The sequence below is a fragment of the Diadema antillarum genome, unplaced genomic scaffold (assembly GCF_040938485.1).
Source record: "Diadema antillarum isolate AM-2024a unplaced genomic scaffold, OU_Dant_1.0 seq00001148_RagTag, whole genome shotgun sequence".
NCBI classification, from domain to species: Eukaryota; Metazoa; Echinodermata; class Echinoidea; order Diadematoida; family Diadematidae; genus Diadema; species Diadema antillarum.
Window position 1 is genome coordinate 224,255 of NW_027271960.1, and position 12,883 is coordinate 237,137.

General features: G+C 37.1%; 1 protein-coding gene across 1 annotated transcript in view; it reads left to right on the top strand.

Annotated features, from left to right (window-relative positions):
* LOC139744232 (protein artemis-like) overlaps window positions 1–12,883 on the top strand; it is a 54,683-nt gene that overhangs the window by 18,478 nt on the left and 23,322 nt on the right. The window contains exons 11-12 of the mRNA XM_071654675.1: window positions 6,365–6,453; window positions 7,461–7,585. Of these exons, the coding sequence (XP_071510776.1) occupies window positions 6,365–6,453; window positions 7,461–7,585 (214 nt within the window). The remainder of the gene's footprint in view (window positions 1–6,364; window positions 6,454–7,460; window positions 7,586–12,883) is intronic.

Consider the following 12,883-nt stretch of genomic DNA (forward strand, 5'->3'; position numbering starts at 1 on the left):
ACAACACATGAAAACAACAATGTATGAAAAACTCAGTTCAGTTAGACCCTCACAACTGCGAAAGTAACAATGCGCGAAAATGTCCTTCAAGTACATTGTAGCATTTCGCGAAAATAACTGTACGCGAAAATTTCAGCTCGTACAGTACCTGCTCACCTGGGCTAAGGCAGTGTATAAATATGAGTCAATTTACGTGACTGGGGAAGAGCATGTAATAGCTTCTGACAAGTCTACAAAAAAAGAAACTTTAGATGATTAAGTAAATAAATGAATAAATGATAGATAAATAGATAAATGAATAAATGAATGAATGAATGAATACATACGTACATACATACATACATACATACATACATAAAAATCTAAATAAATAAATAATAATTATACGTACATACGGCCTTGACATGGCAAAACAATGTATCTACGTCCAACCTCATTTCCAGTAAATCGAGTTTGAAGTTTTGCAAACCTACAGCTATTTTTCTGTCTTCGCACAAAACTTCATATGTTACCCTAGAAAGACCAACATTATCAGTAATACAGTTACAATATGTGCGCGCTTCTGCAGTTGCTCGGCACGCAGTCTATCACTGGGTAAACATGGATATGGCGAAACAATGTATCGCATGTAGATATATTGTTTTGCCAACTCCATGCCCTTTGTGTGTTGAGAAGGGACAAGCGTATCACCGCTTTCTTTGTTTTTCCAGCAAAATTTGAACAATTTCCAAAGGGAGGGAGGGGGAGTCATATCTCAGTTACGGAATGGGTTCTGATTTCAAGGTTTGGTCAAGAGTTATATTATGTATGCTAAAATAAGCTGAAATATGAGACTAAGTCAATTTTCAGGAATTTTCGACATACATTATTTTGCCATTTCAAGGCTGCATAGTACATCCTTACATACATGCATACAAACATACATAAATAAATGTGATGACAACTGTTCCTGTGAAGAAAAACTTGCAGTCAAAGCTGTCCCTCTGTAATACCCTGTTTTAAGTAGGCATGTTTTTTTTTTTCCCTGGCAGGAGTGAAAGCTTTAAATTTGGGGTTTGACAAAATTTACTCGCAATTACATGAACTGCCTACATGTATGTCACTATAAGTATAACACTGGTCCTATGGAATGTTTTTTTAATGGGGAGCTGTGGGCGGGATGAGGGTAGGTTCTTGGTTGGGTCAAGGGGCAACTTAATGCTTATATATACTAATGAATGAGACTTGAAACCAGAATTACACATTAGTTAGGTTGTCTAGTGTTAAATCTATTTTTTCTGACATTGTAGGTTATTGTACTGGAAATATCCCTATCAAATATAAGTGTGCAAAGTTTGTCACATACAGAGATATAGCAATATATAAAGAGAAACGGAGCAATCTCTAAAAAGCCAAAAATTATATGCGCCTTGATCTAAGAGTAGTCGCCTGGTGTTATCGACTGCATTCGATTGCGTACAATGTAGTTCAATAATTTTTTGTACGCTCAGTGTACTACGATACTAGTGCTCTCAAAACACGCAAACACACGCAAATCTTGACGTACGCAGCTAGGTTGATGCTGTCGCACTGCGCCGCCAGGCCACCAGGCAGCCAGCCGTGACAGCATCTACTCATGCAGATGCATGGCTCGAGAGAGAGTCAGCATGTGAGAGGCCGGTGGGTGCGGCATGCATGCAGTAAACCGGCCCAGCGTCTATGCAAGACACCTGTAGCTGTAGTCCTGTAGTCTAGTACCTGTGCACTCTCAAAATGAAATTGCAAGGCGCTCCAACAATGGACTACACTATTGATACGAACCAGCTGGGGCCATTTGGCCCACCTTTGAAGAGTGGTCTGAGTTGTCCCATGGGCCGAGCTAGCCCGACCCAGGGGAACTTACCAGTACTCGTACCGTGTATGGCATAGTACTGGCATTCCATGAATCGTGTAGATCAACACTTTTATGTGCAATTTTGAATCTTGAATCCTTATGAAATTCAAGAAGGTTCATTCGTATGAAAATGTCTGGTTTTACAATTACTGGTGGTTTTACAATTTATGCCTTCTTTGTGTAGGCAGGCCCTGTACGAATATGATGCTCATGAGTTTTGCTGTATGTCTAGTCACGACAAGGCATACACATGCACACTTGAATTGAATGTTATATTTCTCATAATTGTATAGATAAATGTGATTACATTGGAATGTACAGTTCTGTAGATAGTATTATAATGTGGGTGGCCTCCTGATTTTGTTAATACATGAAAATGTATATTGTCACTGGGGTGATAAGACCTTGTATCTGCAATTTTGGTGAAAATGAGTTTTTTTTATTAATGGTCAAATAATGGGTTAAGTGATGTCCTGTTCAAATCCCAACTGTCTTACTCCAAAAATGAAGCCACCACGGCATGTCAAAGGAAAGGCTATCCCATTCGCCACAGAGTTCTGGCCGCCATGTTTTTTGGCTCTCCTGAACATTTGACATTTTGTAGATACGAGGTCTTATCGCCCCAGCGACGATTATATGTAGTTGTTGTGGAGATTGGCCAAGAACAGTCCAAGGCATATATATGCGAAATAACTAGAAAAATTGTGCATGGATTTGAATTAAGCTTGCAGGATAAATTGAGAATGACACAAGGAACCGATGATTAAATTTTGGTAATGATCCAAAAATTTGTGTGGGTTTCATGAAGGATTTTTGATATTTTGGCAGTTAAGGTCAATAAACTTAGGAGTTCGAGGGGCGCATTTTTTAGGTTTTTCATATGTGCACTAAGGTTCGTGCTCTAGTTTTTGCGAGGGCGAGGTGCACCCACGCAGCTGAGGGTTTATGATGTAACAAAAAGCTTCTGTATTGAGAATTCAAGCGATTTTCAGCATGCATACTCATTATGTATGGGTGGAAATCACTGATCTCTATGGAAGAACAAGATCAGTGGTGGAAATTAGCTGCTTGGCAGAGGTCTGCACTCTCAGAGTGCTTCTCTACTTATTAAAAGAAATGCATTGAAAATAAAAAAATGTTTGTTAGTAATAATAGGCTATAATATCTTGAGGAGTGGGAGTAAAGACTTATTTCAATTGCATCCCTGACAAAAATATCTTTCAGAAAAAAAGTTCAACTATAGAAAAGTAAGAGATTCCAGAGAGTTTCTTTTTATAAGTACTCATATGTTTTCCTTCATATTTAGGATGTGATTTTGTACTTTGTAGGTAGCCCTCATACTGTTTTTTTTTTTATTTGTGACATTGTTATTTCTATTGTGCCTCTTGAAATAGTAATTGCACTGACTCATTGTTTTGCACAAAGAAAAGGGGAATTACTTCTATTTTCTGTGCTTACCATTGATTACAGGAATGACATGGTGACTTATTTCCTGTTAGTGATATTATTTCCATGTGCCACAATCTCTTTTTTTTTATTGAATTTCTTTATTATGTTTTGGGTTTTTTTCCCCTTTTTTTGTCCTTTTTTTTTTGTTCAAGGATATAATTTGTGGTTTTGTCATATATTGGATATATAACACTCATTCAGGTGAATAGTCAACTTAAGTGGAACTCCAATGTTGGGATTGTCCCAATAGATATTTTCATGAGTAATATCTGCTAAACTTACACTCAGACTGAAGGTACATTGTAGAACTTTGTTTTGTTTCCAATGGATTTTTTATTCAGTCTATGTGAGCATGTGCACACTTGAATTGAATGTTATATTTCTCATAATAAAGATAAATGTGATTACATTGGAATATACAGTTCTGTAGATAGTATTATAATGTGGGTGGCCTCCTGATTTTGTTAATACATGAAAATGTACATACTTTATAGTTGTTGTGGATATTGGAAAAGAACAGTCCAAGGCAGCTACAATGTACAAGTATGTAATACATGTATGTACATTCAGGTAATATGTTCAATATACATGTACATCACAATGATAAATAGTTCACATCGAAATGTTGTAATTTATTTATAAAAAATGGCAGGAGCATGAACATTGTGTACTGTGCTGGTCAATTCATATTTACTATGAACAGTGTGTAGATCTGATGACAGTTGCAATGCTGCACTAACACGCTTGATTCCATGTTGCAAGCACTCACCAAAACACTCAAAATCTGATTAAAAAGGATGACAGTGGAATATTAAATACACACTTCCTCTATATGCCCATATGTGTGCTGTCAAGTACATTAAGGTATTCATGTACAGTGCATGACTTCATGTATCCCTTCTGCATGGAAACAAAAAACAAACAAACAAATAAACAATAAAATGAGATGCTGTTCCAGAAAGTGCAGTGAACTTTTATTTCTTTGAGATCTCTCTGTTCTTCCTGTGTTTTGAAAACCTCAATCTCAGAATTTATGGGTCATGAATCCAAAGCTTTGCAAAGTGGGAAATGAGATCATGTTTTTATTTTCATTTGTTTGTGACCTATAATGGTGTGTATGCGAGCAACCCTCCAGCCCAACAAAATTAGTGCCAGTTTGTTTAGTTTTCAAGAATGATCATTAATCCACCTTTAACTATCTCGTCCTTTGTCCTGTAATTATGGTATCAGTGGGTAGATGAAAAAGTCTAGGAGATTGCAATTGAAATAGAGGAGTCATTTTTTTTTTTTTTTTTTTTTTTTACTGGATCATGCCATGATTATATGTGACCCGCTACAACAAAAGGATCCGAAAGTCGGGGAAGGACAATTTTCGGAAAATGGCATGACATTATTCCCTTAATCTTCTACTTTGATTTCATATATATAGCACAGCTAATAAGAATACTCGGTCACGGAGATATCGATGATTTTATTAGGGCATGTCAAGTGGTTGAGGCAATCAGAGTTTCGAGAAAAACGCCTTCAAAGTTTTCCTTCCGACGCTATCAGTTTTCACCGCCTGACTATAGAAGGCATGTTCCTAGCGACCTCCACGATGTTCATTCAAGCTTAGTGCCAGCGGTCTACGCATGACCAATCAGTAATCAGGATGCCACGCCCTGACCAATAAGATCACTCCCTCGTTGCTAGGGGCGGAGTCTAGCTGCGGGGCTAAATCCAAATCTTCGGACATGTTTCTCTTACATTGAAAGTCGGAAAATCATGGCCCAGAAAAACTCTTATTTCTTGCCTTTCCTTCAAACATTTAGCTTCGAAATTTCGGCAAATGATAGACAAAACATTAGACTACAAAATCATGCCAAAAACAGAAATCCGGTTGTTTTGACCAATTTTGATGATGCGACTTCAAACTCGATTTTCTTGGCTCAGCCGTCAGTGACTTTAGGATCCTTTTGTTGTAGCGGGTGACATATGCACATTGTATGTGAGAAAGAACAGATGCTAAAGCACGTCTGTTGGACATTGCTGTGAATGACATACGCATGTAGATTTTGTCCATGGATTGTATGCACTTCCCTTTGAGTATAATCAATTGATTAGATGATACATGAAAAACACTGTGCTATCACATACTAAAACACAAGTGTTAATGCAGATGCGTGCATACTTTAATCAGTATGTGTGTGTGTGTGTCATCATGTTCTAATCACTGATCATTGCTGCATTAAGTCATAAGTAGCCATAGCCAGTCATAACACAACCAGACATCACCACAGCCATGTTGACTCCATTGTTTGCAGAATCTGTGTCAGAGAATGACATGATATCGTTGGTCTCACGTCAAAAGGCCTTTAACACAATAGACTTTGTACACTATTAGTGCCCTTTTTACATAACAGGGGAAGTTCTTTAAGGCCCTTTAGGGATAAGGCCGACGATATGCAGGCAGCAGAGAAAAGCATGTGAGAGTACATCAGGGGCAGATGCAGGAATTCCGTATAGAGGGGGCGCCTTTTTCAAAATTAAAGGAGGGTGCATGCACCCTTTCCCCATTTTTTTTATTTCTTTTGTTTAAACGAAAATGGGGGGGGGGGGGGGGGGGCCTTGCGCCCGGTGCGCTCCCCCTGGATCTGCCACTGTACATTCCAGTTGTTACTGATATGCAATGACTTAATCTTAGGTCATTCTTAATTTCCAAAGTTCTATATGAGCGTGCAGGGGCACCAAAATTGAGATTTATAGAAACATAGCCACCGCAACTCATGCAATGATATTCTCTGATATTTGAAGTGAAAGGGAGACTGTGTTTTTGCTTCTACTCTTCCAATATTCAACTCTGCAACTTTAACTCAGGCACAGATATTGTAAGTGAATGCATTTGGGAAAAGACATGACTCTTGGGGGTGTTTTATTGTTTGTTTGTTTGTTTGTTTGTTTGTTTGTTTGTTTGTTTGTTTGTTTGTTTTGCTGTGAGGAAGATATTATTTTGCTCATACTTCTTTGACTCATACAGATTTTTCTGTTTATATTTCCTTCCAGGTTAGGGATTTCTTAGGCTACATCAGACCAAAGTATGTTTATCCTAATGTTGTCCCATACTGTTCAAGTGAAGAAGAGGTTGTTGAAAGGTAAGGCATTATCAGTACATTGAATTAAAATACACACACACACACACAAACTTAGTTTGTGTTGTAGTCTCTTGTCTCTTACATATCATGTGTTATGCAGGCTGAAGACCTGAACATTACCCATTTTATGTCTCATCATTACTCTTAATAATAAACAATACATTTTGATAAACACAATGATGATAATATGAACACTTGTGATTCGCTATCATGAATGGCAGATAGAACATACATTGTATCTATGAAGAAAGATATGATAAAAGAAATGAGTAAAACATCTCCCAAAATGCTTAACTAGAGTCATGACTTTTGATAACAAAGCAGTGCCAGAAACTTATAATTTACTCCCAAATCCAGGAGGGAACACCGCTTGATTGTCAATCACATTGTAGAATGCATGCTACATGTGACAGGAATGGAATTGTGAGAAAGACTTTCATCATAATGTGGCATTTGGCAATTTATCAATCAGTTTAGGGCGGCTTTGTGTGTTTGAGCAGAATATACGAAGTTGACACACGCTGTCTACTGAGTTGGGCGTGCGAACATGGCACATAAAGAGTTAAACATGATTCAATATTCAATTTTCATATCAACATTGTCTGCAAATCATTCCTTTATCAGATACCTTTTGTTTATGCTGCCCTACAAGTACATTGTATGATGATTTTTGTTTTCTTGGTTGAACTGTAAACTTATATGAGAAGTATGTCGCCTGTAACCTTTGAAATGGTACTAGGGTTGGTATTGTATGCTTCTCCTCTTTTTATGAGTTGGTCAGGATTGAGATAAGAGTTCATGTGATTTCTCTGAAAGATTATACATGTGTAGTAGAGGTGTTGTCCAAATCAAACATTTTAATTTTCAGGTCATCATGGTTGTCAAACTAATTTGAATTAATGTTTATTTTTGTGTAGATTATTGTCTCTTTGTAAGTTGGTATTTTGCAGTTAATTTCATTGATAGTCAAACTGCCACAAAGAATAGTTTCTCTGTTATGTTTCCAGATTGCAGGATCTCTTGAGAGACAATGTGACTGATAACGGAGTGAATAAACTTGACAAGCAAGCCAATTTCAAATCTCTGGGCAGTTTGAAAAACATCCAGAGAATCAACAGAAAAAGGCAACATAGTAAGTTTTATTTGTGTATGTATGTGTGTGTGTGTGTGTGTGTGTGTGTGTGTGCATGTTAACTTTCATTATAAGCATGCAGTACTTTTATTATAGCAAGCTGGGGAGGATGTCCAGTCTTGTTTTTAACATTTTTTTTTCTTTCTTACCTCCGCCAAGGGAGGATTTTATGTTTTCATTGCCATTTGTTTGTTTGTCCATATGTAAAATAACTCAAAAAGTTGTGCACAGATTTGAATTAAGCTGGCAGGATAGATTGAGAATGACACAAGGAACCGATGATTACATTTTCATAATGATCCGATGATTAAATTTTCGTAATGATCCGAAATTTTTTATTGATTTCATGAAAGATTTTTGATATTTTGGCAGTTAAAGTCAATAAACTTAGGAGTTCAAGGGGCGCATGTTTTAGGTTTTTCATATGTGCACGAAGGTTCGTGCTCTAGTTTTTGCGAGGGCGAGGTGCGCCCGCGCAGCTGAGGGTTTATGATGTAACAAAAAGCTTCTGTATTGAGAATTCAAGCGATTTTCAGCATGCATACTCATTATGTATGGGTGGAAATCACTGATCTCTATGGAAGAACAAGATCAGTGGTGGAAATTAGCTGCTTGGCAGACCATGGATCTAATAGTTCAACATCTTCTCTTGTTCAATGGAAATGCTATTAGTGTATATTGCATAGCTACACATGGAGGCTAAAGACGAAACCTATTCCATGGGATGCATTATGATAGCTCCTTGGGTTTCCATCTGGGGTCACATCTGAACGTGAGAGTAAAATAAGGTATGTAATTAAATAGGTATGCTAATCTAAAGATATGTAAAGAATTGTGCTATTCCAGAGGTTCATTAATCCAAAAATGAGGTAAGGTTTGTAATTCCAGAGGATTGTTATTACTCACCATCTTTACAACTTTGGGTGAACAAACCTTATTTCATTTTCAGATGTTAGCCAAACATCTAAAAAATGAATGTTTTTTTCATTTTCTGCATTATGAGCCTTCAGATTTAATAACCAACTTTCGGAGCACTGCCACAAATGTTCAGATTAATGAACCCTTTTTCATTTTCAGATTAAGAAACCTCTAGGTACAATTAATACAGATTTTGTGTGCATTGGAATTACAAACCTTCAGAATAATGAACCTTTTCATTTTCTGATTAAGAGACAATCACAATAACAAACCTTATTTCATTTTCGGCTGAACAAACCATCAGGAATAATGAACATCTCCCCCACCTGGGACTACCAGTTAAATTGCATGTTTGTGCTTCAGCACAATGCATGATCACATCATCACCAATGAGATTGAATCTCGGTAAGAATCATTCTTAATAGTAAAAAGTAGCAGTTATTCAAATTAAATGTTGTTCCCTTGAGGCATTGTGGTTGGGCTCCTTAGTGCCTACATGGCTATTTTCTAGCACTTTTTTTTTTTCTGTAAATAGGAGTGGTACAAATGAGTTGTATCAAGTGAAAACTAGGAATAGAATCATTACTGCTAGTGGAACCCCTGAATAGGTATTATATGTGAGCATGCACCACAAAACAAACAAAAAGTTGCACCCCTTGATTTTAAGGGACGACTCAAAAAAGGTGAAATGGTTCAACCAAGTCAATCTTGAGTTTTTCATATTTTCTGATGAAGCTTTGCTTCTACATTATTCTTCAGTTTGGTATTGTAACATTAGTGGGAAAGTGTTTTTAACAGTTTTTCTACTACCTTTTTTGGGGAAGAGTAGAATGATCAGGTATGACTTAGAGGCCGCTTTTCATGTCTTGAAATCCTTTGCACACTCTTCAATTTCAAGTCTAATAACTCCTGAAAGAATAGCGCTTCAGAATGCTTTGAAAGGTAGCGTTAATCATGGGCAGAATGTGCTAATAGAATATGCCAAATTTCAGCTTAAAGATAATATAAAGTTTTGGTACCTCAAAAGTTTCCCTGAGTTTCCTTGTCTTAGTTTGTGTTTCAGGTTAAAGTACCTTTCATATAACTAACACTGTGAGACTTACTCGCCCCAAAGTGCTCTCATGTCTTAGTAATCATGCAATAATGGTTTCGTACAATATGTGTATATTGATTGTCGCGGTACCGTGTCGAGTCAAACTAACGGCTCGTTCGAATTTTTCAGAGCCCGCTCTGCTCTGGTACGAAACCATTATTGCATGATTACTAAGACATGAGAGCACTTTGGGGCGAGTAAGTCTCACAGTGTTAGTTATATGAAAGGTCCTGAAACACAAACTAAGACAAGGAAACTCAGGGAAACTTTTGAGGTACCAAAACTTTATATTATCTTTAATCTGATAATCCCTTCATTGTTGTTGCTCTGGTGGTTTACATCCTGTGTTTTGTTCCTTTCATGGCACAGCTGGCACGGCTTGGGAAAAGATAAAGTGCTTTTCTCAATTCACACTTTTCCAGAGTGTGTGCTTTCTTTCCAGTATTTAGGTAGGTTAGGGGAGTCCATTTGAATTAAGTTATACATCATTTTAAAGCATAGAGTCTGCTCTTTCAGAATCTGCCCTTAACTGAAAATCCATGTCTGGCGACTTTTTTTTTTGGGGGGGGGTTGTGGTGCAGGGTCACATATGCTCGCTATGTCTAGATTTTGTGTTTTGCCCACAGTGACAGATGGTGTAAGATGAGAATGAAGGGTACTCAGTTACATGTATTTGGATAAGACACTAAAGTAGAATTTAAAATACAATAATTCTTTATAATACTCTGCCCTTCTCAGAAAATGGCTCACACTTCTTGAGTGACTAGCTTATAATCAAGTCCTTTCAATTGTGCTCTGCATCACTATTCATTACTCAATATAGATAATATTCTCATATGGTTCTTAGTTTATCTATGTTAGCTGGAATTTATGAAAGAGGCTCAGTTCACATGAAAACCATGCAGTATGTGTATACCTCATACCTCTAGCTCTTGATTTTTACCTCCACCAGGGGAGGATGTTATATTTTCGTTACCATTGGTTTGTTTGTTCATTCGTTCGTTCATTTGTTTGTTTGTCCATGTGCAAAATAACTAAAAAAGTAGATAACGGATTGGGATGAAACTTGCAGGAAAGGTTGAGAATGACACAAGTAACAAACGATTAACTTTTGGTAGTGATCCGAGAATTTTGGGGGAATTTATGAAGGATTTTTTAATATTTTGGCAGGTAGGGTCAATGAACTTGGGAGTTCAGGCTGTGCGTATTTGAGGTTTGCATGCTCGCACTAAAGTGCGTGCTCTAGTTTCTGCTAGGGCGAGGCGCGCCCTGCAGCTGATGGTTTATGACGTAACAAAGGCTTCTACATTGGGAAATAGGGAGACTTTCAGCAAACAATGTTATAACTACGTAGGCCTATGGATGGAATTCACTGATATCTCTGGAAAAAACAAGATCAGTGGTTGAAATGAGCTGCATGCTTGGTGGAGGTCTGCACTCTCAAAGTGCTTTTCAAGTTTTGTTATGTTTCACTTATTTTGTTATCTTTCCACGTCTACTTTTCCTGTGTGTTTGTATTACTTGCTTTCCTTTTTAAGGATCCTTAACTCTTAAGTGTTTCGTGTCTGCAAAATGTCATGTCTGTCTGTTTCTCTTTCCCTCTTACCTTATGAATATCTTCCTCCTTCTTCTGTGTCATCATTGCTCTCTCTCTCTCTCCCTCCCTCTCTCTCTCTCTCATTTTATTCTTTTCTCAGTCTCTCTCTCTCTCCTTTAATTCTCTCTCATTTACCAGTCTCTTTCCTGAACTATCAGTGGTGCCATTCATTCCTTGCTTTTTCTTCTGACAATTTGTTTATGTCTGTTGAACAGTGATGTTTTTCTGCTGTGCTAATACCAGAAATTTTTCTCATCGGTCACTCATCAAAAGTGCCACCCACCAAATTATATCGGATCACAGTCTACTTAATCCATCCTGTGTTGGGCAACTCTCAGATAAGTATCAGACATGTCATGTGTGATCCCCATAATCTTGCCTCATTGGATCTTGCTTGACATGTCTGGCACTAACCTGATAGTAGTCAATCAACTCTCAGATAAGTATCAGACATGTCATGTGTGATCCTCATAATCTTGCCTCATTGGATCTCGCTTGACATGTTTGGCACTAACCTGATAGTCAATCATCACAAGTCAGATTCATCAGACTTTGATCTGGTACACCACAACGAGTGGCGAGAAGCAACAGACTTTGCTTCCAACAAGTGACCGATGTGAAGAAATCTCTGTGGAATAGGGTTATAATGTCCTGTAGTAATATTACATTGAGAAAGAACAACGATTACATACTTTATTCTTTATGGTTTTTGCAATTATGCTCAGTTCTTTAATATATTTACAATAATATACCTCCTAACTATGTACAGTGAAACCAAATTCTTTTTTTTTTCTCTCTCCCTCTTATAATAGCCATATACACACATTGTGAATCACACATATATCATATTGCAACATTTTGAGCTTTGACATTGTAGAGTGTCAAGCATCAATCACTATTTACAACATATACAAAAGAAAATTGATTTCTTATAGAGTATTGACCAATACAGGGATACTTGCCTCCTTTTAAAACTGATTGTATTTACAGTGGAATTATGATATGAAATTATATGGAAAGTACCAATGTTTTCTAACCTACCCACATCTGTTGTAGGAACTCTGTGATGACATAGCTTACCTCAATTTTCATTTCTGTTCAGTAATGTCCAGTCTACCCCAATCCCATGTCATAACATGAAAAGATTTACATTTTGTGCCTCGAAATTTCTCCAGTATAAATTAGGCATAATTTCTCATGAAATCTAGTACCTTGGTTTACCAGAACTACATGAAATCCTTATAAGTACAGAGTGTGTTGGCTATTCATTGTTATGAAGTTTGTAGTTACATATAATGTCAAATAGGCTATCAGCAGATGGTAATGGGGAGCTTAATATCGTGACCAGGAGTTCAAATCTTGCTCACATTTTTGTCAAAAGGAAAAGTAAAATTAAGCAGCCTGATAGTCTGATCTTTCCTGATACACACATGAAGTTAATTATACTTCATGACAAAAAATGGAAATCACTTTGATACACAATGAGGACTCTGCAATACATTGACACTTTATCTACATGTGGTGTGATACAGACAGGTAGACTAGGAGGACAGATGTAGGGGCAGAGAGATAGATTGATAGATAGATAGATAGATAGATAGATAGATAGATAGATAGATAGATAGACAGATAGATAGATAGATAGATAGATAGATAGATAGATAGATAGATAGATAGATAGATGGATGGA